We start from the raw sequence: 27,856 nt of genomic DNA on the forward strand, positions 1-27,856 counted from the left end.
GGGCTGGACTTGGCGTTGCTGGCGACGCTCCTTGCACAGTGATTTCTCTCCGAGATCTGTCTGGTGCCAGGGTTTGCCGTTTATGATCAACTGGCACAGTGCACGTAGCAGCACCAGTCACACTCAGCCCTTGGCAGAAACATTTCCTAGTTTAGTAACAGCTTTTTTTTTGTCTATCTGGGTGTCTTGCCCTCTGTTTACAGCAACTTCTGCAATACGGTCCGTCTTTCCATACTGCTGACAGTACTAGGCTTGGGGGCGTGGGGTGGGGCGGGGGGGGGAAGTTAAACACGAAGCAGGAACGCGGACAAATAGGCAAGAGGCAGTAAACTGGACAAAGACCTGGGCAGAAACTTAGCCATTAAATTGAGTGAGAATCTTAGGGATTATAGTTTCCACTATTTTGATAGTTTTTTCTTCAGTACAAGGTGGAAGTCTCATTTATCATTGTTACAGCAACAGAGAATCAAAATGTGATTTATTGGGGTTTTTTCCTTGGAATAGATAACATGGTAAGCTAGACCCCTCCAAGTTTTTAACTTCATAGCATGTAATGAATGGCATTTGAGTGGAAGAAATGTTTTCTCAGTCTGATGTACATCAAAATTTAAAGCAAAGACTAGCGGAAGGAGAAGTATAGCTCATTAGTTTATCCAGTCATGTGTGAAGCTGGAAATTTAGAAACAATTTGCCTCTGCTGAGGAGGGAGATAAGAATAGCTTCAAAACCAGTCTTTTAAAAGTTTCATTCCAAAAATGAAATTTAATGTGTGAACGGAGATGCCTTTTCTAGTGAGGTGAGGAATCACAGGGAAGAAACCTGGATGATGATAACTGATCTAGCAAAGAGGACCAAATGAGCCTTCTTTTAGAAAGTGGGGTTTTAAAGAGACAGAAGGAAACCAAAGAAAACTGACAGTGCTAATTGCAGAAGAGGTGGTGATGGTGTCAAAATGGGCCAACATGTAGAAAATGCAAACTGTCTTGCAAGTGCCTAATGAAAACTGGTGCAATGAATAGCAAGAAACTGCATTTTTTATGTGTGGGAGAGGAAAACACGAGGCAGTGTTTTTGAAAACGCCTCTCGCAGTATGTCTTCCAGAAGCAGCAATCAGTAGGTTCAGCATGGGGGAGTCCAGGACAGGCAGTATCTATCAACTGATAGGAAAGTTTCTGCCTTAAAATGAGGGACTAATGCACGCTGAGGGCATGTCCTTTTACCAGAAAGGAATTATTAGGGAGTGTTTGCGCGAGATGCTTGTTTCCTGGGAGTATTGTCCATAGGGACTGTAACAAACAGGTTTGAAATGCTACTTTTCTGTTTTCGGAAGCCCATATTTTAAATACTGATACTGTTGGCTCTACCTTGAAATTTGAATCAATATGCTAACACAGCCAAGGAGGAAATTCTGTTTGGGGTGCTACAGAGCAATAGATTATATCAGTTATCAGTATGAATACCTTCCTGGGCAGAAAGTGTGACATAGCCTAAAAACTGTGGTACTGAAATATATATGTAGAGGGCTTCAGTTTGGGAAAAGCATGCTGCTGATCTCATGCAGAATGCAGTAAACATTCCAGAATATATAGATTTTAACATAAAAGGTACTAAACTGAACAAGAGGTAGTAAGAATGGTTTGGAACTCTATATACATGATGAATTAATCACTGCTGTCAGATGACTGCTCCCTGTGGACTGGTGATTATTCCAGCATAGAATGGTAATGAAGCAAAATCTGATTTTGGGGGGGGGGGGAAGTGAAGGAATGGAAATGATGATTGTGAATTCAGAGAGTACATTCTGACTAGCACCTGGAAACAAGAATGAGGATCACTGGCTAGTTTGTTCAGGCAGTGAGGGCAGCAAATAGAAGTTAACAGAAGTAAACGGAGAGGAAGTAGAGAAAGACGAAATGGAAAACATCTGATAGAAAATATAGGCTGTGAATTGTGGAAGATTATTTAGTGAAAGTAAAGATGTCAGGGCAAATCCTAAAGTTAACAGGACCAAGCACAGTTCAAAGGAGGCGTATTATAATATTATGTTAGTATTATAACTAAGTAGCTTGTTTTGTAGATTAACATTTTCTGGGAAAACTAAGTTTTATAACAGATTGAAGTTAAATGTGATAAATACTTACTGAGAAGATCTATGCTCAATGATGTTTGTTTTCAACAAACTAGAGTAGACCACTTGGGATATCTCAGGCAATGGGAAGGGTGCTATTGTTATATCCCAGCAGTATGATGGTGGGTAACCTAGAGAACTATTACCAATTTAGTTTGACATCAGTTCTATCTAAATTACTTGGACATATCTCCCTAATAATCTAGTTTTAGTAGCCAGTTTGATCATATTCTTTTGTTTTTGTAAAGGATAAGACTTATCAAAGTAACTTTTAGAATAATGTGGATGGATAGCACTGTCAAAATGGATAACAGGAATGAATGCATCAAAAAGGAAATTACTCATCCCAGATGAAAGCAAGCCTGTGAGTTCATGTGGTCCCCTCAAGCAAGTATATTAATCTGCATCCTAGAATGGAAGTAGACCCAGCTGCAAGAGTCGGCAACAAGAACTTCAAGAAATGTGTTTTTGGTTTTGAAACTTGGCTGGAGAATATGTTTATAAGAGAGGGGAGGGGGCAGTATTTCAAGTACTGATGGACCTTTTCATTTGTCCTTGCTTTCTTGAAGACATTTTTCATTTACAAAGTAAGTCAGCTGACTTAAAAAAATAGATGTCAAATGAGCCTGGTGTGATTCTCATTTGTAAAAAAATGGCTGCATTTTGTCTTATGCACATTATCGCTATTAACATCCTCTTCTTGATTTATTTCTTCAATTGAGACTGGAAGCTCATCAAAGTTCTAGGACAAAAATGCATTCTTAAAAATTGAGTGAATATTGTATAAATCTGGCCTGTAAGCTAAGGAAATTCTACAGCCTGACTTCCTTAATGGTTTGGAACCACCTCACAAAAGGGGAAGGCAACTGGTCCTTTATCTGATCTGTATTCCAACTAGTAATTTGCACTTGTTTTATTTTTCAGAGATGACAAATGTGATTGAAAACAGTAAATAGGAATATTTCCCATGTTTAAACTTCTCCACAGCAAAAGATGCATTTCTGATGTTGTTCTGATTACAAAAGTCTCCCTGTGACTCTACAGCAAAGAATGGAGTAACAAATTAAGGCCTGGGTAACAACAGACCTCAAAAATAGCTATAAAGGGAAATCATCATTAAACAGCTGTGTTTTCAGAGGTATTCTGCAAGAAGCCTGATGGCATTAGACACTTTCAATAATGATTTTTAAAGTATAAAATCATTGCTGATTTACAGATGGAGTTTGTCAGAGCTAGGAGGACCAGTACAAATACTAATTAAGTCAGAGGAAAAAGTCTAAGGAAGCCAAGAGTAGTTGGAAACATAAAGAGCAAATAATAGGCTTCAAGCCAAGCTTGTAAAAGCACAGCTAATGCAACTTTGGGAGGAAAATTGGACATTCAAATCCTGAATAGACTAGAAAAGTTTCCAGACAATGTTGTCTGGAAAAAAATAAGCAGAGGTGTGTCTATGAATATGACAGCCATAACTTACAGTTTGTTTGCTTTATAAAGCCGATATTTTTTTTGTTTGAGAGAAAGTTGTCCTCTAGTCAATCTTATTGTGACCACTGCAACTTGTGTTTTCCTCTTGACTTGTAATTACCAGGAATACATAGAAAACGCTCAGGGAATTTCTTGAGGAGAAAAAATAAATATAAGAGGTTGGACACCTGAAAAGGGAAGGGTTACAAAAGCTGTAATAATTTATCATCCTTTTGGCCTTTCTTAAGTTGTATAACTGGCTTAGTATGGTGCAAAAATGTCAAGCTTGGTCACATTCCTTCTTTTCTTAAGGCATCTTTGCACCTTTAGCACCTGTAGGGTTGGGAGCAACTAGCAAACCTGACTTTGGCGTTAACACTCCCTGGATAGGTATTTTGTACCTTTTTACTAGCCTGGTGTTCAGTGACAGTGTTCTGTGGAGCTGGATCTGGTTTGAAGTGTGTTGAGATAGGAGCCAGGTTCTCAGCTTGGAAATTACCTGTTCAAGGTGGCTAAGATATGGTTAAAGACAGCAGTGTTTAGGCTGAACTTTGAGGTGAAGTGAATGATACTGAGAAGACTTTGGGGAGCTAACCCAAAAAGGATTAGTATTGCTTGAGACCAATCAAACTTAAATTGTAAAATTCCGTATCATCTTCACAAGACAAGAACACCCCTGTTGGTTTTCTGAAAGATGAGTTACAGAGTTAGATGAGACCATTTCTTAAATTGTATTTTCCTATGGTTTTGTCAGCTAGGTGTGAGAATTGGCTTCATGTCTCAGCTTAGTGGAAACTTCCTTTCCTTTCCTTTCCCTTTCCCTTTCCCTTTCCCTTTCCCTTTCCCTTTCCCTTTCCCTTTCCCTTCCCTTCCCTTCCCTGTTTTATCACAGTTAAAACAGTGTTTCCTGAACACAGAGCTTTTGACAGTGTGCTTGCATAGAGAGCAGCAGAGCCTAAGGGTGTACTTCTACAGCCAGCCTAATTTGACATTAATCTGTGCTGCTGAAAGAGAAGAGAAAAGGTGCCTGTCCTTGTCCCTAGCCTTGTTCTTTTTTTCTGCAATAACTTTCAACTTGTGTGGCTTGAAAGCCAACACCAGCCCAAGTGAGAGAACAGAAGGAGGCAAGGGCAAAAGTCACTCAGATTAAAGTTACGGGGGGGACGGGGCACATGACTTCACTCTAAGACAAGGAGAGACACAAAAACAGCCCTGTGCTCTGAAACAGTGCTGCATTAGCAGTACAAATTAAGAAATGAGTTAAAGAAAAAAGTGTGAGAGACCAGATGGAAGGGAACAGAGTCAGCTAAGTGCACACTGAACAAATTCATCTCCTCATGTCCTCTCATGCATTCATTCCTCCACATGGGGCTGGAAAGATCAGACTCCCAGCCTGCTTTCTGGGTGCCTCATCCCTCAGTCCCTTGTGCTGCTCTGGTTGTTCACATTCTAGGGCAATGCAGGCAGCATAGCGGTCATTGCTGTCACTACTCTGTCAGTGCTCAGCCACCACCAGCAATGCTACAACTCTGCCTACCGTAGTTCTTGTCTGAACACTTTTGAGCTCTTACTGGTCCCTTCCAGATTGGAAAGAGCTTTCCATGGGGATCTGCAGAGCTGCTTCACTGTCTGCCCTCACACTGCCTTTCAAATTCCCCTTGTAGAGTCAACATATTCTGTAGGCAGTGGTTCTGTTATATGAGATACATGCCCATCAGTCTGACCCGCAGTGTCCCATGCTCCCTTGTGACCTTGATCCAACTGTATACTACATCTCTTCTGACCAAAACATAACCCTTATGGGGTGACTGAATGATTTTCAGGCTGGGACTTGCATCTTCAAGTTAACATTTTTATTTTGTGTAAGTAGAAATGAAAGGCACTTATTTCGGTTTGTATTGTCCACTATGTTTCTTATTCTCATGAGAATCTTTGCTCTGATCATATGGGGTGGTGAATGCCAGATTGGTCTTGAGGGAGAGGATGAGAAGAAAATGAGCCTGTTTTTACAAAGAAATGAGAACTAACTAGCTCATTTTTTCATTAACTATCTCCAATCATTCAGTCAAAGCTCAAACCATCACTGGCCTTTGAGCTGTGCACTGCCTGGAAAAGGTGAATCAGCAGCTCAGGACGTAGAAACCACTTCAACCCCTCAGTCAGTTCACAGCGCTTTCTCACTCTGCTCGGAGGGCTCCAGAGCAGCAGGAACTGTGGGTGCAGAAATGCTGTGGTTTCTAACGTTAACTAATGGTGACACTGCAGCTGGGGGCAGGGGAGGCAGCAGCCTCTGCACCTTCCTCCCTTGGCTGCAGCAAGAAGGGGGAAACTCCTCCAAAAGTGGAGGAATGGAGGGAATTTGGAGATCCTGCAGCACAGCTGAGGAGATGGAAGTATTCATGGTGCATGACAAAGCCCATGGAGCAGACGCGCAGCAGGAAGGAAGATGGATCTCCTATATGGAGTGTGGGCTTGGTGGTGAGGACAGGTAGTGAAGTGAGATTTGTTCCTCTGCTGAAAACTGTCCCTCCCTCCTACCTGCTTTTTGCCAGAATGGCAGTGGGCAGCTCTTGCCAGGGAGAACATCTGCTTTCGGCCAAGATCAGCCAAGATCTGGAGCTGCTGGCTCCAGATGCTTTGTGTGAAACACACCGGAAAGCTGCAATTTTGCCTTGAATTGAATGTGCCCAATAAGTTGATCTACAGCATCTATATATTTAGTCTTGTTTTCCAGAAATAGTATAGGAAGCTTACTGTTTGTCAGCTTTGAGGCTGCAGTAAACACAAAACCAGCTGAAACTGAAAATAACTTTATTCTTGTAAAGCTAGTGGTCACATTCTTGTTTACAAGACCTAGAAATACAACTGTGACAAAAAAACATGAAAGCCATAAAAAAAAAAAAAAGATGCTCCAGCAATGTTGTTTAGAATTTATTCTGTCACTAGCCAGAAAGAATTAAGACCTTATTTTGAAATTAATCAGTTGCAAGTTTAAAGATGAGTTTAGTGAGTGTTTTAATACGTGAAGCTGTCTACCCTGCATGATGGAAAGGGCAGTCAGACCACTGCTCCTTTCCCACACCGCACTCGTGACTCTGTAAACCTGACCAGAGAACTTAAACCATCTGAAAAATAGCCTAGTAAATATATAGATTATTATATATATATTAAAAACAAATTAAAAAGCAATCTGCATTTGTACAAGTGCAAGCTAGAGCTACAGCAAAAGACAGAGGTAGGATAGTCCTTTTTTGTGGCAGAGTGCACAGATGACCTCCCTGTTAAAGACAGTTATTTTACAGTTGCTTTTTAGGTTACAAAGCGTGTCTTAGCTCCAGGGACTAGTAATTTCTCTACCGATTTAAGGACCTTCTAGTGTTGTGGCCACTTGTTCTCTGTGAGAATGCTAAATGGATCCCATAAGCCTTGCTGGAAATAGATGCCCTTCTGTAAATAGGAATTTTGGAGGGCCTCTTCTGCCCATTTAAAAGATTATATATAACACAGCAGCACTGCTGTTAGGTAGTCGCTGACTCCTTTATGAAGTAGTAAACAGCTCCTTTACTGGTTTCTCCTACTTCCAACCCTGAAGTCAGACTGCGAGAAGGAAACACAGGGAATGCCTTCTTTCCTGCTACAGGGCTCCATTACCTGTGTTCCTCTTTTTCAGCATGTTTCTCCTAACGTAAATGACATTTTCTCTTTCTCCCAGTTTTTAAAGCTGTAGCAAACTAGATAGGTGTTGTAGTACAAGTCATGTGTACTTTACTAGATCAATAATCTCCAAGTTGCTATTAGTCTGGCAGAACACAAGAGAATATATCAAAAGGACAGAAGATGAATTTAAGAGTAGGTGTAGCCAGAGTGTGCTGCTCTTTTTCCGGACCCTGGGAACTCTGCTCTCTGTGGGGGGCAGGGAGGGGCAGATCCCTGGTTCGTGGGAGCTTCCCAGACAAGCAGATGAGATGGTCCAGAGGACAGAGCATCAGACTGGGTATTTGCTGCTCTTTTGTGCTTTTTCATCCTCTGGGGAAATTGGGCTAATAATGCTGACCTCTGTGAACTGCTTAGTAGTACATGGGTGGAAAACACTGTGACAAATTTAAATGTTATGCTTTGTTATTAGGGAAAGGCTGAGGTTCAACAGACAGAAAAGTACGGTGGTCAGCTCCAGCATTACCTGTTTGGTATTAGCTCCCCATATGCTGTGAGCAGACAGCACTGCTGAGAGCTGGAGTCAGCTGTGAAAGCCACAGAGTCGAGGGGAGCCTGGGAATAGTGGGAAAGCAGTGAGGCAGCCCTGGCCTTGCTTGGTGTCTGCATGCTGAGAGAAGGCTGTGGCATGAGCATGAGAAAATGTGTGCGCACAAAAACCTCCTTGTGAGCCTTGTGGTTCTACTATGGGATAATTGCAGCTATCCTGCCTCACCAGGAGTTTTATGGGAGAAGCTGAGATTGCTGCCAGCCTTGCAATGAGAGCCTGGGTATAGGAACACCACCAGGTCTGCACAGCAGTAGTGACAACAGTCTCGCCCGGTACTGTCACATGGAGCTGCTCGGCATGTGACAGACTGAAAACAGCTTCAGCTCTCACTTTGTCAGTGAGATCTTGGGTGTAAACTGTTTAAAATCCCTCGCGGTGAATCTGGCAGTGACACCCAGGGACAGGCCACATTGTTCCTCTGTTGGATTTTGGCATTCTCTAATTTCCAACAGATGGCTGCTGGTGCTGCACTCATGCTGTGTTGTGAACTCTTCACAGGAGACCCAGCTGCATCCAAGTAGCAGAGCTGCATGCAGGAGCAGACCCCAGACCAGCCCTAAAATCTGCTTCCTTTGCTGGTAACTAGGGACCTCTGTAACCTAACCAAGCCAAGGAGACCTTTTCACAGCCACAATAACAGCCTGTGAAATGAAGGTCCCAGCTCACTGCACTACATGCAGCTGAAGAAGCAAAAATACTACAACTGGCCTGAAGAGAACACAACTAGAAGTGTGTGTGTGTGCGCGAGCGTGCGCGCATGTGAGAAAGAGAGGACTAGAAGAAGCAACAGAGCAAGGGTTAAAAGAGTGGTCTGTGTTGATAACCAAGGATGTCACCAACTGCAGTAAAACTAGGTAAACGCTGACAAATGTGGCGTTTGTGACAAGCCCAGCAGCCTGCACCCTGATAAGCCTTCCCAGGATGACTTGTCAGCAGAAGGCATGGGTGTTGATAAAGCCCCCGTGCAGATGACTCCCTGGGGGAAAAAAATTGTGCTCTGATAATAGAAGACTGACAGCAAGGTTGCAGCACATCCCATGTGCAAGTCCTCATCATTTGCCAGCAGAGGAAGGCAGATTGTGGGAGCTCAGGTACCCAAAATGAGGGTGGGAAAAAAGGCACCAAGCAGCCACCTTTCCTAAAGCTCATAGAGTATGAGGTAAGCGAGATTTCAAGGCAAAGGGGCTGCACCATAGTAGCCACTAGCTCCTAAAGAAGGCAAAAGACCTGCTCAAAAATTTGTAGCTTGCTACTGGAGACAAACCCATGAGATGCAGTGAGAACTTGGCATTTGGCATCCTTGGTCCCATCTTGCACAGGATCCTGCCAGAGCACCTGGGAAAGCTCAGTGCCTGTGAGTATGGGGGGTAGTGAGTATGGGTGAGAAAATTAGTGCAACTTCAATGATTTTTTGAAACATGTATCATCTTTCTGCTTGATACGGTCTTGCACTGTTGCTGTGTTATTTTCCTCTATCATAGCTATGTTTAAAACTGCTCCATTCTTAAATGAGAAAAATATGTGAAACCTTTGTTTATAACTGGCAAAATAAGCAGACTTTAAGAAATTTTTGTTTTGGCATGATCAGTGGTACAAAAACAGTCCAAACTGAGCTGTGAGATGCTATGGGAGCTGAAAATTTTTGGACAAAAATATCAGAGAAAACAAAACAGGAGGAAAGTTGTTAGATGCTTTCAGTCATGGAAAGTGCAAAGCTGAAACTACTCACAAGTCTTTTGCCTTCACCATTCCCACCCAAAGTCAGTTGACCTCCTGTGTGTCTGCGTAAAGGGTGAGCAGATCGTGGCCCAGGAAGGGACCCAATTCTGAGAGTCATCTGAACTCTGTGGGACAGTTCATAAGTGGATTTTAACACTAGGGCTCCGCATCTGCTCTGAGGAGACGTCCCCACAGATTTCTCTTTGCAGTTACTGTGCAGCTCCTATTTCTCCTTCAGCCTGGTAGCCCCCATATCCATACTTCACATCTCTTTGTGTCTCCATCTCATTGGGATCAAATCCTGCTTTCAATTAGTGTTGTTGTCCTTAGGAGTATCTGAAGTTTGAGTTACTTTTCTCATGTTTGTCTTTTTCCAAGTTTTATTGTTTCCTGTGTAGGATGGTGGTTTCCATAGATACCTCGGACATTATTTATCTATCCTCCCTGGGTGTGCAGTTCCTCCCAATGAATTACAGTGCAGTTTTCCACTTCTGCTTGAAGCTTTTGCTCCTTCATCCATTTGAGTGCTATACTGAGCATTTTAATGCTGCTGTTTTAACATCTTATCATCTTGATATGCTGCCTTGTGCTTTTATACGACTTTCAATACACGTGATAGAACTTCTATCCTAGCCAATTTTAAACTAAAAAATGGTACATTGCACATCTACTTTAGGAATTTGTACTGATAATCACTGGAAACTTTAGCTCAGCTTTTCTCTGCTATGGGTTACTGTTAAACAGAACAGTGTTTTGTTATTTTTTTGTTCTCCATCCCCCTTTGAGAAATGTTATCAAAGGAAAAAGTCTGGCAAAGTATTCAGGATTGGTATGACCCTATATGAGAGCTCAGCTAGCACTGACTGGTATTGTTTGAGACAGAGCTGGCATGAGTTTTCTCTCTTTATCCTGTTTTTACCTTGTCCGAGAGGAAAGCATATGTCCTGGATTGCAGAGGTAGATGCTAATATGAGTCACTGCTTGGTATTTAGTGGTGAGAAAGTTGACCATTATCAGTCTTCCCAATTCCTAACAGAAGCTAAGAAAATCTGGACGCAGCATAAATTAGCACTTTCTTCTTCAGGGCTGATCTGCTCTTATCTGGCTATTTACTGTGCAAGTGGGGCTGTTCTGCTGATTCAGTATCACAAGAAGTGATGTCAGGGCAGCTCCAGACCACACAAGTCACAAGTTTTTTCATTAGCTGATCTATAAATGGATTTGCTTTTTTTGTTGCTTCTTTGTCCCAGAGCTGTTAATAAATAACCTTTTCAATGCCCCTGCTCCTGCAGGAGACATGAGGAAAGTAGCCAGTGCTCATGAACTTGCAGCAAGTGCAGCAGCTGGGCTGGGAATCCTGTGGCTGGAAGAGCTTGAGACCTCCTGTAGTCGGAGGGAGAACAATGCTCAGAGAGGCTGGGAAATGCAGCAGTGGCAGAGAACAACAGACCTGTATGTGGTTTTTCATGTTTGCCGGCCTTTCCTGCTGTTGAGAGGCTCTGCTCATCTTAAGAGAGCAGCCAGCGGCTCTTCTACATGCTATAAATCTGTCCCCTTTGCTGGAGTGGCCATGTCACAGCTGAAGTAACCTCCATGTTGCTGACTTTTGGCAGTGGCAAGTGTTGATTTCTCTGTCCCAGTGAGCATCTTTGGATACACAGGCTAGACCATGGAGCAGGAAGCTGGAGGCAAGTGTTGCATCTCCTTGATGGAAACAGAGAACAGCTCCTGGTCTTACTCCTCTGCGGGAGATGTGGTGGGAAGTCAGAGCTGTAACTTCCGTTTGCTGGGCCCAGTCCTGGATGCAGCCTCTGCAGATGCCTGGGGGCTCTCAGTCACCCAGAAATGATGGTGGTTTAATGCCTCTACAGCAGCCCCTTCATGTAACACATGCCGATGGGGCAGCTCAAGAAATTGTCAAAAGGATGGGTTGCTGTGACAGTCTCTTGTCCTGTGTGCCCATGCTGCCTTATCCAAAACACTTCATGTTTGTATTTTGAACTATTAGAGGTAAGGAGTCTGGGGAGAGGGAGGGGAGAGGAAGTAATGAAGACATACAAATTGAAGGCCAAACTACAGTTTGATTATAAATTAGTTTCCTTTCCTGAGCCTAATTCTCCCTGGGATTCACTGCATGTCCTGGTACTAAGTAATTTGAATTTTAGAGATTAATAACATCCTGTGCCAGCTCATTCATCCAGCAAAACTCTTTTGCTGTTTTGTTCCATGTCTGCATGAGGCTCCAGCCCTTGCAAAGTCCTCTTCTGACCATGAAAACTTAAATTTATATTTAACTTGTTACCTTTGTAACTTCCAAGAAGTGTTTCTTCTCTTACACTCGAGAACTTTGTCAAGGCCTGTGCCCTGCAAAAGCCTTTGGTCCCATGTTCCTTCCTATTGGTTGTCCTGAAAAATACCACAGGGTAATTTGTTTCCTGCTATTTGAAATGGAAATTGTAGCAACATGAGGAACAGAGCATGATATTCATGCCAAATATAATGAGCTGAATTCTCCTTGTGGTTTGTGGAAATCCTAGTTATTAAAGCTGACCTCTGAGAAATCAGTATATTTTTCTGCAAAGCTAAGCAGTGGACGCACTCCTCAGCAGGAGATGGAAACTCTCCCAGCTGTTCTCTGTCCTGCACTCTGCAATGAGGAATGGATATATCAGTGCTGACAGCTGAAGGTACGGGAGCATGTCTGGAAGTGTTTAATTATCTTTTTATGCATGCGGTCTTCACCTTGGCTTACTGAAAGGAGGCAGGGGGCTGCTGTCCTGCCAGGGTAGCAAAGGGCCTTTTGCTTCATCTGCTAGAGTAAGTTGCAAAGGGAAGATGCCCTTTTTTCTGCTGCAAATGGATGCTGTGCATGTTAAGGAAGGAAAAACTCACTGGGTCTCTTGCAGGCCTGAGATCTGCTCCTCTAAACCAGCAAATGCCTGTGCTGGAAGCCACACACTCATGCATGGGGCTGCTGAGGAATGGGCACCATCTGTCCCTCTGCATACATGGCTTCATCGTCCAGGGGCTTTGCCAGGGGCTCTGCTGATGCTGCGCCAACCTGGAGCAGTGTTTGTGCTTCTGCAGTCAGTCTCCAATGGTTTTCAGTCCCGAGTAGGAAGTGAAAAGCTGGTTGCTTTGCTGTGCAGAAATACTCAGGAAGCTCGGGTTCCCGCCAGCTGCAGCAGCGTGGGCGGCCGCTGTGTTTGCTCACATGTGGCACTTTGAGCAGCCACGTTGTTTTGTGGAAGCTGGGGAAGTGAGCCCCTGAAAGCGGTAGTGTTGCTCAATGCACGAGGTGATCCCAGGAATCTGCAATCAGAGAGAAACATCCTTGAGATGTGGCAAGGGGCTTGGCAGCCTCAGCCCCTTCAAGGCAGGAGAGGTTGTCAGTGGAGAGTGCATACAGGGACACTGGTGGCTACTGGGAGGGTGTCTTTTGACCTGCTGTAAGCACTGTGCACAGAGAACACTAGGGGTAGCGAGGGGTTTGGACATGTGTTCTCTACGGTCATTCCCCCTGCCAGAACCTCCTGTTGGGGGTAGCAGTATTTACTGTGCTCAGGACTTTGTGTTTTCTTTCAGGAAGCTTCTGAACTTGGTGACCCAATGCGGGCATTGTAGGCAGAGAATGGTTGTTCTGGAGGCCATTTCTCCTCTTTTGCCATGACAGATTCTACATCCTGTTGGTGCAGGTGGCTGATGGGGCACGGGGAAGGGTGGGCTATACTGAGTGGGTGACATGATTCACACATCACCAATCTTCCTGTTAAAATGGTGGCCCTGCTGTCTTTGATAGCAACAACAATAATTAAATAATTGTACACAATGGCTGCCTAGGGTTGAATTGGGAACAAGCAACCAAAGCTAGTGAAGGTTAGTGCTCACTACCAGCCAGGATGCCAAAGACAGACATGCCTCTCTATACAGGGATGAAAAAAGCTGGTAAAATGGCAAGGTAATTTCTTAAAACCAAGGGTGGCCATCTCATAATTTGTGATTCATTACTTCCAGCACAAGGGAAATGTATATTGGACCCAGTCTTGATTGAGAAGTAAACATTTCTGTGAGAGTTTATTAATTATTATACAAGTAATGCACACTTATTCAACATTATTGTCACATTTATTGTCAACAAATAACATCTAGCAGCTCTTAAGAGAAGTGATTTCCTAAATTTAAAAAATAATTGAGCTGAATCAGGAGAGTATTTAAAATAGCCAAATAGGAATGCTAATCAGAAGCAGCCTATTCTGTACTTGTTCTATTCCTCAAAAGCCCTAATCCAGCAGTTGAAACTTATGCTAATTTGAAAAATAATAACAGCTGTAAAAGATGTAAATTCAAGGGAAAAAAGGAAGCTGCAATTATTGCAAATTTTAAGTTGGAAAGTTGGAAAGTGTAGATGATGGTCAAAAGAAGTGTAAGGAAAAAATAACGACCAGAGATTTAAGAAGAACAAAGAAGAAATTAAGACTATTGAGCACAAAAGGAAGCCTACCAGCACTGTTGGCCCATTGAAAGTTGGTACAAAAGAACTATCAGTAATAACAAAACTGAAAAGATGTCAGTGCTTGATGATGCTTTTTTCCCCTGAAAGAGAAACAAATGTCTTCACATGATGTGACAGCCAAGTATATTCAAACAATAACTTAGGCGATAAGCTGGGGAGGGGCAGGAAACTGTCTTGAACTCATTGGATATTTCTGATGAAACTTCAAGCTTTGTGGTTAATGGCAATCAATCTTCTCCAGTTAAAATATGGCTTTGATGGGCTGGTAGCAAATTAATACCAGAATTTGCCTGGTAGGAGACTGATAAAACTGATAACAGTTGTTTCTTCTGATTTGAAAACCTCTTTGATTTGTGCTCATTTCTTTAGGATTCACACATAGGGTACAGGCTTAGAAGCCCAGTAAACATCATATGAATGTACAAATTAACTGTCTAAAGGTCATTGTATTAGCAGTATCCTGCCACTTGGTCTAACTGCTGGGATGTAAGCCAGAAGAATATCTTCCCGCAGAGAGACTATGTTATGAGCAGGCATTGGGAAAGTTTTGGTGAGGCCAGTGCATAATAACAGGGAGCAAAGCTATAACGTGGGGATGGAAGGGCAGCATGAGTGCCTTGCAGAGCGACCGAGGGAGCTGAGCAGTACAACCAGTGCTGGGTGCCATGGGAAGGTCTCTGACAGGGGAATCTGCTTTGTGCACAGGATGAATGGGGGACTTGTTGGTGAGGCAGCCTGGGTCGCTGGAGCTCCTGCCTAGAACCCTCCGGACATCATAACTCTGGCAGTAAACCCATACCACAGGGCCATGGGACTGCCCTGAGCACAAAGCCCCTCTGTGCCGCTGCTGGATATGCGGGCAGCTGCCGAGATAGAGGGAATGGGCCTGTGTGCTGCCTGCTCCGTTGTGTCCATCTCTTGCTGCTGCTGCTCGGCTTCTGCAGCCTTCAGCACCCACCAGCTCTCCAAGATTGCCATGTGCTTTTCTTTTTTTTCATGAAAACAGGGCTCCTCCAATGTGTCTTGTGCAATTTCCCAGGGTCATATCTCAGTTGCAACTCTAAAAGCAGCAGAAGGATGAGGTGCTTCCACCCTAAGCAATGTTGTACATATGAATGGCATATAGCATATAGCCTTTTGCTAACTCCTTGCCTTCTGAACTGAGGAAACAGAGCTGGGAGAAAGACCAGGAGCCACCCCTGCCCTGAAGCAGGATCAGCTACAACAGCACTGGCAGATAGAGACTACATTTGTCTGAAGACAGCTAACGTCTCCTTTGGTCTTGTCTTTCTAAACAAAACAACCCAATTCCTTCAATCTTTGCTTGTAGGCCAAGTTCTTCTGATCTTTCTTCTTGTTCTCTACTGGAGTTTCTCCAAGTAGTCTACATCTTTCCTGAAAGACAGTGTCCAAAATTGGGCATAGAACTTCATAGGAGGCTTTACCAGCATTAGATGGATGGAAGAATCCTTCCTCATCCATCCACTGCAAACTGCTATAGTTGCAAGAATATTTTCTCTGGAAGTGCTGCTTAATTGCCCACCATGCTGTCTTTGGGCAATGGCTATTTTCTAAATGTCATATTTGCTTTTGTCCTTACTCAAGTGAGTTGGATGTCTTCCCCAGGCTCTACCCTATTTATCAAATTTATTTTGAATTCCAGTCCTATGTGTCAGTGTGCACATGCTTCCAACTTGGTATTATCGCAGATGCAGGTGCACTTTTTACTGCACCTTCCCGCTCACTCACACACACATGTGTGTGCATGGCACAGATCAGTTCCAGCACTCTGCCTGGCTGCGCAGCCTAAATCCATAGGAGTCTGCTGCAGGGCTGTGTGAGTTCAAAGTATCAAATGCCTCTGAAAGACAGCATTCAAAAAAAAACATATTACATTGTTTGGATTATCACTTTCACTGCCATTTCAGTGTTTGTGCTTCAGCACTTGTAAGTATATAATGTGGAAAGACATAATCCGGTAAATGTGTGTTTATAACTGTAAATGGCACCACAAGGAGGGCCAGAGATCACACCACTATTTAGGCCACAATCTTTGGCATATAAATAATTACAATTTGGAGTAGAGCCTCCCATACTGTTCCACATGACAGCTGTAAAAAGTGATGTAAAATCCTGATCTGGAGCTTGAATTCTAATTTCAACATGTTCAGTGTCTTGCCTTGATATTTTGAAATAAAACCTCTTAAACTAATGCAATTCATTTACTGTATATGTGCTTATATGTATATTCTAAAACAAACCTAAGCCTCTTGCCAGCCTAAGACTTCCAATATGTTGTCCTGAAACAGGTGTTTCACATCACTTTGTAGCAAAATCTTCCTTTGTAACTTGGACAATAGCATGTTTGAATTAAAAAGACAGTTGAAGAATGAGTAAGTTGGCACATGAGGACAGATAAAATTTCTGATAAATGAAGCAGTGAGTCTGAAGACACAGCCCTGAGCTGTGTCTCAGATAAGTTTAGGATCAGGAGCTCCACAAACCATATTCCCATTTTCTGGGCTACATGATTGCATGAGCATCCAGCAGCTTTCCCCCAAAGCCTGGATATGTGCTTAGGAAAGCAGTTATTGGAGAACATCCCAACAGACTTCAGCAGCCATGTGGGTGACCAGCAGCAGAGGTGGCTGCCAGCTGATGGGCAGGATTTGTAACACACTGTCTTATTCTCTGTCGTCGCTCCAAGCCTCGTGGGCAGCAGGCAATGTGGCTTGGAACTCCCTTTGCTTACATCATGAGGCATAGCTAGTTTAATTAAATGTGCTCAAACGTGAGTTTGTACAGGAGAGGTGCTGGGCTGACTTAGCACTGGCCGTGACGGTAGACAAGCATGTTTCTGAGATAGTACAGGTCCCCACCTCACTCCATTTGAGTTGGGACTGCATCATGTCTTGGTGTAACAGGTTCGTTACTGTGCAAGGCCAGTCTCTTTGCAGCTCTGGTCAGGAATGCTGAAGAAAAGTAAAAGCAGATTATTCTGTACACAGACAAGGGCTGCTGAATTGTTCAGGTAGATGGTGAAGACTGGAAAGATAAAAACCCAGAAAGATCATTGTTTATAAATTGGTTAAGATAATAAATTCCTGGAGCATTCAGTTGCAGAAATTCTGAGACAGAGGTGGAACAAAGATAGAGGGAATAAACTAGCAATAGATAAATTAAGGCTGAAAATGTGAATGTTTGACCATACAGATGTGTGCTGAGAACATAAATGTGACAGTGGGAAACTGTCTCTTGCCAGCGTGGCCCACCTGTGCAGTGGAAAAGTGATGGCCTTGAGGTATAGCCTCTTGTGATCCCTTCCGTAACAGGCTGAGCATGAGCATCCAAAGGAAAGCACAAACAACTTCAGCTGTTGTGCTTAGTCAGAGCTTAGAACTGTATTTGTATTTATTAGAGATGATGGGTCACAGTGAGGTTATCTGAGCAGAGCATGGCTTTTGACTGTGCACAGCATCTCTCCTTTTGTGCTTGGCAGTCCTAATTTCAGTCCTTAAGCCAGCCATCGACTCTCCTTATTGCATCCCTAAGAGCCTGATTTCTGGGGTTTTTTTTCTGGTTGCCTGATTTCTTTTAACATTTGTTGCTAAGTCTTGTTTGGTGAGAAGGGTGCTGGGAGGTGGGCAGCCTTGGCTGCGAGTGACACCTCCTGGCACCCAGAGCTGCCAGTGACTTAGCGTGATTTCAGCTGGAGGAGCAGTTTCCTATTTGCCTTGAGTCTCTGGAAGGTACTGGGCACAATCCTGCTTCTTTGCCCTCACAGAGCTACCTCCCAAGCTAGTGTGGTCCTTCCTGGGTTATTCACCAATAGCAACAGGGTTTCTGCAGCAAAACTGCTATTAGCTGGAGTGGCTGCCAATGTCGTTCTCAGTTGATAGCTAACTCGGAGCAGAAAGGGTATTAGATCTGTTTATGTTCTAGGACCTGCACCAACCACTGGATGGAGTCAGTGGTAGCCCCTACAAAAAAAAACCACAGACCAAAATTAGAAACAGAGGTGCTTGAGCAGCTGGGCTGTGCTCCAACATCTGGAAAGCGCTTAAATGCCTGTGCAGCCAGGCAGGACTCTGAGCTTTGGGGTGGGGAAGGAGAAATGCAGAGTCATTTCTATGCTTACTTATGGCCTAACATAATGTTTTTTTCACCACCAAGAGTGGGTACTATGGTAGAAAAAGCAGAGATCCATTTCAATTTGGGTTCTGACTGGGCACAGTGACAGAAGATCACACCCGCTTAATCTTTAGCTGAGAAAAACTGCAAGTGGAAGAAAAGTCCTGGGGTCTGGCAATCAGAGGTGCTAGAGGGTTAAGTATTGCACCATTTGGTGGAGACTGAGGAGTGTTTGTATGGCATTCAGCAACATGAAAGTAGGGGGCAAAGGAGCTGGAGGAGTCCAGGGAATAAGTTAATTCTCTAGCCACTGCAGGACCTGTATGTCTAGAGTTGATGGAGGTAACCAAGTGTACAGAAAAGGGAACTTGTTCAAACACCTCACCTTTCTGAGCAAATGGCAGGTGAGTTTTATTTTCATTAAATGCAGAAAAAGAATAGAATGTATAACGTTGTGGGGGTCTGGAGTTGTTTTCTGGTGTTTTTTTTTGTTGTTGTTTTTTAAATAATCAAGTATTCAAGTCTGTACACTTTGAGTGCTATTTGGAAAGTTATTGCTTTTCTAGGCTACCTTCTGAATTAGGCTTATAATTTTACACCTTTTCTTGTATGAAATGTTTCAGTAAAATGCTGCTTGGTAGCATTAGAGTTCACACAGATGGATGCTCTGGTATGAGATACAGCAATGAAATCACATATTTACAACCTCCTGAGTCTTGAAAAGTGCTGTTGATACTGAGCTAAAATTCAGCAGGCAGAAGTCATGCTCAGGGTTAAGGAAATAGTGTGCTTTGGAACAAAATGACTAATCTCAGGTTGCAGGTGGGCTGAAGACAATTATCATTATTCCTCTGCCTACAGACAAGGGATTTCTACAGCTGTTTATTTAGATGGTCCATTACAGTGAGAAAGCGGTTCCTGCTTTGCTGCTAATGCTGCTACTTTCAGAGTATGGTTGCTAGAGTATGGTTGCTGCAAAGATGGAGAAGACAGACAACACCCATCACAACAGGAAATCTGTAAATCTTGGAACTGATGCAAAGTCACCCATCCTTCAATCCTGTGAAAATAAACACCCAACAAAGCCATTAGTGGCTGCCTCTAGACAAGATCTCAGAGCACAGGCAGAAATAATTATGTGCAACTGTCAGCAGCACTTTCAATTTTCAAGCATGCTAGCTTCATAGCTGTACTGTGCAGCTAATTATACATTATAACACCTGTTTTTATTAAATTTTCTAGTGTAAGAATAATTTTTGTTCAACAGACATGCTCGATGCTATGATAACCTGTGACAACTACACTCTCCAAGAAGAAGAAAAGTCTCCTAGCTGTCGTGCTCTGCTGTTTCTAATCACTTCAAGCCATGAGTTCTGGGGCCTTTTTTAATAAAGCTGTATAAAAGGCATTCTTACCTCCTGCTGTCTGATATGTGCACTAGACTATTTTTTTAAGCTGCATTCTTGGAGATATTGGCAAGCATGCTGTGCCTCTAACAGGCACTCACAAAATGCAAGCCTAACAAGCTTCCAAAATTCACAGTTAGCCTCAGCAGTTTTACATATGAGCATGATGAGAGGGAGCACAAAACTCCAGGTCACTGTTAGGTTTCCAATGTATCTGCCAGCAGGGAGATCTTCAAAACAAGTTCTCCTGGCACTTTTAGGTTTCATTTGCTCTAGGTAAGTGGGAAGACGTTACTTGTCTACAGTTAGAGATTTCCAGAAGTGCACTGCTGCTTTTCACTTGGGCTAACTTCTGAAAATAACTCTGGGATTTTGGGTCATTTTTAAGGTTGGGTAACACTTCGTATAGTTCTGGCACCTGGGACTACTTTTCATATGAAACCAGAGTGGTTAGAAAATGACTCTGTTCAGAACTTGAATGCTTTTCATATTTGCATGCGTAATGTGGGGTGCCAGGATGGATTTGGAGCATTGACCCAGTATCACCTGAAGGCTGGAGAACGACCTCTGAAACTCCAGTTCTGGCATGCAGGTTCAGAGCAGGTTCAGTCACCTTACCTTCTTGGAGGATGAAGATAGTTGATGTGGTTGCCTGCACAGAGGTATTGTCACCCTGGATGACCCATAACTTATTTCTAAACATCTAGAGTATTTGTATCTAAGGAGAAGATAAATTAATACTGGAGTGAGCAGTCCAACAATCAGTGTTTTTGAGTACGGAGCATCAGTGTGGGTAGAGATGGATTTCGTGTCATAGTAGAAGCAGGTATGTCCCCTAGAGTGCTGAAGCATTTATTATTTGTTAGTGTTGAATTTACAGCTAGGTTATAAATCTGGAAAATATTTTTGCTGACAACTTTTCTAGAGCTTTATGTTATAGATGGCATTTTTATTAAACAATTACCAAACTGCGTGAGCCTAAGTTGTGAAGTCAGATTTCCACCACAGAATATATGAAGGAGAAACTAGAGCAGGAAAATATAAAAGGCAGCTTTATGCTAGCCATAACAAATGCATGCTTATATATATATTGGTTTAAAGCTCAAGTGCCAAATTGGTTTTGCAGGATTTCCACCAGCCATATATTTTCAGCCACAAAATGTTAATTCATACCAAATATATCAGTAACAGTTAAGGAATCAGACTGGTACAAATTTTGCAAGAAGTGTGTGATTTTTAACCATGTTATGCCAGTTCTGCAAATACAGACTATTCATAATTTACTGGTCTTGTGAGAAGTGGCATCAAAAATCTCCATAGATTTCTTAAACACCCTGTGGAGTGCAAATGATATGTTCTATGTAGTATTGTCAAGGTGCAGGACAGCACTGCTTGAACTGTGACTGCCACATACTGAAACGTTAGTGTTAGACTTCCTAAAGATATTACCAGTGATGAGGACGATGTGTAAGATGTTAAAAACCTCACAAATACCTGAAACACAAAGCATACTAGGACAAAATGTCACAGGGGTTAAAGCTTTGGGTTCCACAAGGTTATGTTGTTTGTGTATTAGCAGTCCATTTTTTCATGTTATCAGAAATTATTAAGCCAAATGCAGAGCTATAGAAGCTACTGGTGTTTGCCCCATACAGATGCTTTTGCTGCACAGTTGCTCAGCCACCTGCAGGTATCTTTGGGACAGGCTAACCATAAGCTGCATCTTGAAGTCTTCCTTCATTACCATTTGACATAGAGCAGCCCATGAGAGCAGATCAGCAGGACACTAGGGCTGAGCTCTGCCTCTAAGAAACCTCACATGAGGACACAGAGCAGGAGTTGGGAGTGCGGATGGGCAAAGGCAGATGCTACAGAGTGGAAAAGGACTGCAGGAATGTGTCTGAAGACCTCTGGGTTGAGGTAAGGTGGGCTACTGGGATACTAGCATCCTTTTTCTGCTCTAATCACAGGTACCAAACCAAAGATGTCCTGGACAAGAAAGATTCTACTCATCCTGGGATTTCTCTCTACTTTGGCTGTAATTGCTCTAATTGCTGTAGCAGTGACCCAAAACAAGCCACTTCCGAAGAATATTAAGGTATTATGAGCTGTGACTCTTACAGGAAAATGAGCCAAGTGGGGGGGTTAGGCATGCGTGGTGCTCAAGGACGTGTTGCTGCCCTTGCTGAGTCTGGCTAACCTCTCTTCCTGGCTCCATGCACCTCAACATCCCATTTTATGTTTTCACAGTAATAACAGATACTGCTTCACAGGGGATCATCTCCTAAGTAATCAGTCCCAATTTTGCTGCTTCTCTGCTCTTGTATCCCTTTGATGGAAACTTTGCACTGAAGCACTACTGAGGAGAGTAATGGCACAGCGTGTTCTCACAGCAGCCAGATAGGTTGCTGGTTTCTGGTCAGAGGGACCAGCATATGGAGACCAGCACACGCTGTGTCTGGCTTAGTGTCTCGGGTCCAATTATGGCTTTGTTTTGCCAACAGTACGGGATTGTGCTGGATGCGGGGTCGTCCCACACTAACCTGTATGTGTATGAGTGGCCAGCAGAGAAGGAGAACGACACTGGGGTGGTACAGCAGGTGGAGGTGTGTAAAGTCGAAGGTAAGAGGAGAAGAGGGAGCTGTGGAAGGGGCATGGGGTGAAGAAGAGATAACCCAACCAGAGGATGGGGGAGGAGAAATCTGGAGGATGAGGCCACTAGTGCAAACAGTGCAGCACACTGAGCCATATGGTGACCTGGGGCAAATGCAGAGCAGGCTTCACTGCTGCCCATGCAGGCACTGGTCCTGGGGCAGTCCCTTCACCAGAGAGGGACAATGAATTTTTCTTTGGGTTAGCATGAGAGATGATGGCTGCAAAATGCTCAGTGCTGCAGTGTGAGCGTACAACACACAAACAAATGACAGCATCTTCCTCCAGAGAACCCAGTGTAGCGGAGGGTCAGGGATTTTCAGGCGCAGATCCAGGGTATGCACAGGCAAAGGCAGAGATGGGTCTGCAGATGTCCAGGACATACTAGGCACATGATGTGCCTCACTGCAGCCCTCATTGCTAGTTTGTAACTTGCTCCTCACAGAATCAGTGGCAGATGCTGGGTGATGTGGCTGCCCCTGTATGCATTAGTGCTGCAGGATTTCTAAAACCCCCTAGAAATGGGGTGGTTTAATCTGATGCTGCTGCCCGTCATAGCAATATTAACACAGCTGCTCGTGAGGTGATGCTTGGAGTTTGAGCAATGAAGTGTCCTTATTTCTTGCAGGCCCTGGGATCTCAGGTTACTCCCACGCCACGGAGAAGGCAGGTCCCTCTCTGGCACAGTGCCTACGACAAGCAGAAGAGATAATTCCCTCACAGCAGCACCAAGAGACACCTGTCTACCTCGGAGCAACCGCCGGCATGCGACTTCTCAGGTACTGCAGGGCTTGTCCCCTTCCCTCTGCAGCACTGCGCCTGAGACCACCATGGATGCTCAGTGGAGGCGTCTTGGGCAAAGTCCTTGGAAAGATCACCCTTTGCCCAGATACCTTCTTCTGCTGCAGATCTCAGCTCCAAGACCCCCTGGGCTCTTCCCCTGCTTGCCCAGCAGGTCCATTTGCTCCAACCTTCCGTATTCTCCAGTCACTCACATGCAGTGCAAAGACACCAAGAGGGGAGCAGTGCCCAAGCTGATCCTCAGGGGACGCTCAGACATTCTCCACATCAAGGGGATGCTTAGACATCCCCCACAGTCCGCTATTAGGCCTGTCCTAGGATTTTTGTGCCCCATCATGCTGCAATTCCCCACATACCTTAACTCAGCAGAGACCATCAGAGCTAAGGTAACTTTATAATCACATCTCCTCCTTTAATTCTGATTTGTGATTTTCATGGGGGTGCCCCAGACCTCTTGCCTGGGTGAGACAAGGAGCTGATCTTATGTGTGTGTTGCCTGGGGAATCTCCCTGGGGATACCTGAGGGCATGGATTTCTTCTGTAATGGTGATGGCAAAGAGTGAGAAGCATCTCCATGGTGCAATCCCTACCAGGGCATGTGCTCCAGGAGAACAAGAGAGCTCTGGTCTCTGCTTCAGGTGCCACTCTCAGCTGAAGGGCCTGTAAGTGTCAGAGCTGGTGGCAGCTGTGTTGTCAAGGTGTGACAGAGAGGGTTGTGGTCAGTTAGAGCTGGATGTACCCATATGAATGACTGTTCTGTTATTTATAATTAATGCTTGGTGAGGATTTCAGCCTGCCTGCTCAGAATAAAGCCCATAGGCTGCAGAGAGCTGTCACCCAGAGTCACTCCATACTTTCTTCCATTTATCCAGCTTGGAGAATAAAAGTGCAGCTGAGAAAGTCTTGTCCTCAGTAGAGAAGACACTACGCTCAGCTCCCTTCAACTTCCAGGGTGCCAGAATCATCAGCGGTCAGGAAGAAGGAGCCTATGGGTGGATCACCATTAACTACCTGCTGGGCAATTTCAAGCAGGTACTGTACCAATGGCAAGTCCATATTTGAATCATCAGCTTGCAGCACTTCATAAATCATGCCTTGTAGGAGGGTGTTCCAGGAACTATCTTCGTTTGTAAGCCATTCACCAGAGATCAGGAAGCTGCACATCTTGCGTCAGCAATTACTGCAAGTATGTCCTGATACCAATAAGTATCAGGATGTACCACTGTAGTCAGGCTTAAAGCATTGAAATAAAACATTAGCATCTTCAATAACTTCACTTGGGTACAGCATCCTTCTCACTTCCTGATCTAAACTATTCCTGTGGCTGTAAAATTTGGCAATGATTCTTTACTATTCAGTTTATAATTCACCTGGGAGCCAAAACAGTAAGCTTACTGGGTTTTTCTCATAAAACTTGTATTAGATTTCATATTCTTAGTCCTCCTGCAAACACTCAGACATGATCCATCTTCTGCTTTTCCGAGCCTGCATCTTTCTTGTGACTTGTTCCAGTTGTCATCTTATGCGCCCCCCCTCAGGTGTTCCTGCCTTTCCTGTGTTCTGTAACCTCATAGGTCTTTTTTTTTTCATGTTCCAAAATAAATATTCTCCATGCCTGATGTATCTGTTAACTGTGATTTTTAATTTTTTTTTTCAGTCTGGCTGGAGAAAACTTCTACATTCCCTGAAATCCCTAAGTGAGACATCAGGAGCACTAGACCTTGGAGGAGCTTCAACACAGATTACCTTTGTACCAAATGAACTCTCCTCTGAGTCCCCAGAGAACCTGCTCTACTTCCGACTCTATGGCAAGGATTACCAAGTGTACACACACAGCTTTCTCTGCTATGGGAAGGACCAGGCTCTGCAGCAGAAACTGGCCAGGGACCTACAGGCAAGTACATCTGTAATTGCAGGTGGAGATCCTGGACCTTCCCAGCTTTGACACACTGGTACTGTAAAAGTTGCTACATCCCAGCTAAATGTTTCATCCCTTAGTCTGAGTTTGGAGATGTCATTATCCTCCATAAAGACTGGGCAGGTGCCCAAAGAGATGTCCACCAACGTTTTCAAATGTACTACCAATTTGAGGTGCCTTGATTCTTGGGCATGGGATAACAGGAGTCTTGTGCTTAACTGAAATACTTGGGGAAGGTGATGTTTCACCATCTCTAAGAATCTCAAATCAACAGCAGCTTCACAAAATGTGTCTGAAAGTGATTTTTCCAGGGTCCTACAAGAAGGCCATGGCAGTACCCACATCTCCCACATCACAGCCAATGCCTTAAAGCATCCTCATCACTTTGACCCAATGTGTGTATCTTAGTGTGATCCACTGTGACAAGCACCTTGTGGCTCTTTCCCCGAGTGTTACTCTAGAGTGAAGTGTAACAGCTTGGGTTAATTTTGCTTTCAGACCGTGGAGATCAGCAGCCTCCTTGATCCATGCTTTCACCAGGGGTATCAGAGGACTATAAATATAAGTGACCTCTTCAGAAACCCTTGTACATCAGCCAAGACAAAGCAATTCCCTTTCAGTCAGCTGTACATACAGGGAGAGGGGGATTATCAAAAGTGCCGAAGAAACGTCCAGGAACTCTTTAACAAAACTAATTGTCCTTACTCCAGTTGCTCCTTCAATGGGATATACCTACCTCCATTACAAGGGGATTTTGGGGTAAGTCTTCACATTCTACAACTCTCTGTAATGCAGAATATCAGAAGAACAGAAACTCAGAGTAATGCTAGAGTGTATTTTCCATGGTTGGGGCATGAAATAATTTACAAGATGGCTTTCTGGGCATGTAACTCCAAAAGCAGTGCTGCACTTACTGTGAGGACAGCATATGTAAGAGCTACTCCAGTAAATACTGGCCTACCGGTACTGCACTGTTCCCATTCTAATCGATCTCCTGTAAGCACCTCCTTGGGGTGTTCTATTTGCCGATTCATTTTTCAAGCAGTCCTTCCTGATGGCCAGCACCAGAGGCAGCAGAGCCTGCTGCAGGCTGTGCATGATGCACTGCTGCTGCAAACCTTCTCTCCTGAGGTCAGTGGTGGTACCAGATCTGAAATACATCCAGAAGTGTGTGAGTGCTAGTGAAACCCATCAGTCAGAAAACCTGTCTGCTGCCCAGACATGATGAGGAGACACTGCACGCTCTGAACACATGTCATGGGTGACACCACACTGAGTATCAGTCCTAGAGCTACAAAACTTCAGTGGCTATGAGGCATTCTGGGGAACTGTTAATACTCCCTTGCCCTGTTCACTAACTGTCCCCAACCTACCATCTATTGGCCATAGTGAGAGATGGGTTTGCTGGATTTTAGATTATATGCTGGACCTGCGTACAGTCCTTTCAGACCATCACCTCTGTTGTTTGTGGCAGCATTGGCTGTACACTCATTGTTGCCAAAATGGGATCACAGTTGTGATGGCAAGCAGTGTTCACTGGGTGCCACTCTGGCACCAGTGCGTTGAGAAAAGGGATTTACTGAAGTTCTTCAGGATACTGTCGTCAGTGAAGTTCCTACCTCCACCTTCATTTTGGGGTCCTCAGCTCTGCGGAGTATGTCTCAAAATGACATTGCTCTTGAAAATATACCTACTTTTATATGTATGATGTTGCTTCTTATATTTCTCTACCTGTAAGACTATTTTCTTTTGTGGGATTTCCACTGTCCTGCTCATGCTGAGGCCCAGTCAAGTTAAAGTATTCTTTCTCCTTTAGGCTTTTTCTGCTTTCTACTTTGTGATGAACTTTTTGAACTTGACCAGTGAACAAAGACCCGTTGCCCTGGACAAAGCAGCCAGTGCTATTGAGAGCTTCTGCGCCCGGCCTTGGCATGAGGTGAGCGGTGATTGCGGCAGCAGGCTGGGGCTGCTGGGGGGCAAGAGCTACTGATATTTTAGTGTAGGATAAATGGCTGGGGGTAACTTCCAAGGCAAGAGGGGGAAGATCCCCCCAGCACTTGCAGTGGATGCTCAAGCACAAGCTGGAGCGATGCAAAGCTGTGTTTAACAGCCCAGTGACTTCCTCCTTCCCTAGGTGAAGTCAGCATACCAACAAATAAAAGAAAAGTACCTGAGCGAATATTGTTTCTCTGGAGCCTACATCCTCTCTCTCCTGGAAAATGGCTATGAATTCACTGAAGAGAACTGGCAAAGCATCCACTTCCTTGGAAAGGTGTGTTTTGTGGCAGGGACGGCTCTACCCCAGCACCTAACTGCAACTGCGCAGCCTGACCCTTTTTCTCCAGGAGTGCCCCTGCCCTGATAATGCCATGAGCAGCCCCTGCATCTCCCAGCACTGATTCTGATCCTCTCCTGTTTCAGATTGGCAGCAGCGATGCGGGCTGGACCCTGGGCTACATGCTGAACCTGACCAACATGATCCCTGCAGAGGAGCCTCCCGTGCCCCCTCTTTCCTATGGCAGCTACGTGGGACTGATGGTGCTGTGCTCCCTTGTGCTGGTGGCTGTGCTTCTGTTTGCCTGGCTTCTTTTCCACAAGCCCAAGTGCCTGCAGAAAGGGATTGTTTAGGGAGAACCCTGGGGGTAGAGGGGCCATGTCACCCTGGCTGCTCAGGGCTGGGAGACCCCGGCAGAGCAGGCTGTACTGCAGAGACCCTCTCGCCTCTCACTGAAGCTACTGACTGTGTACAACAAGGGCATTTATTTCTTCTGACTCACACTTGCACTGACAGATGTTGAGACATGAGGCTCGCCACCTCTCTCTGCTAAGGACAGGCAAGCAGGTGTTCCCTCCTTGAATG

The 27,856-nt window shown here is 44.2% G+C and overlaps 1 protein-coding gene across 1 annotated transcript; it reads left to right on the plus strand.

Moving 5' to 3' along the window:
• Nucleotides 1-21,595: 21,595 nt before the first annotated feature.
• On the plus strand, nt 21,596-27,624 carry ENTPD1 (ectonucleoside triphosphate diphosphohydrolase 1). The gene is made up of 9 exons (XM_010193055.1): nt 21,596-21,723; nt 22,130-22,247; nt 22,906-23,056; nt 23,951-24,110; nt 24,736-24,972; nt 25,495-25,755; nt 26,813-26,932; nt 27,131-27,268; nt 27,418-27,624. Exons 1-9 carry the CDS (start codon nt 21,610-21,612, stop codon nt 27,622-27,624), a joined length of 1,506 nt encoding a protein of 501 aa, XP_010191357.1. The 5' UTR covers nt 21,596-21,609.
• The last annotated feature ends 232 nt before the right edge of the window (nt 27,625-27,856 follow it).

Source organism: Mesitornis unicolor, unplaced genomic scaffold (genome assembly GCF_000695765.1).
Source record: "Mesitornis unicolor isolate BGI_N332 unplaced genomic scaffold, ASM69576v1 scaffold39879, whole genome shotgun sequence".
Taxonomy (NCBI): Eukaryota; Metazoa; Chordata; class Aves; order Mesitornithiformes; family Mesitornithidae; genus Mesitornis; species Mesitornis unicolor.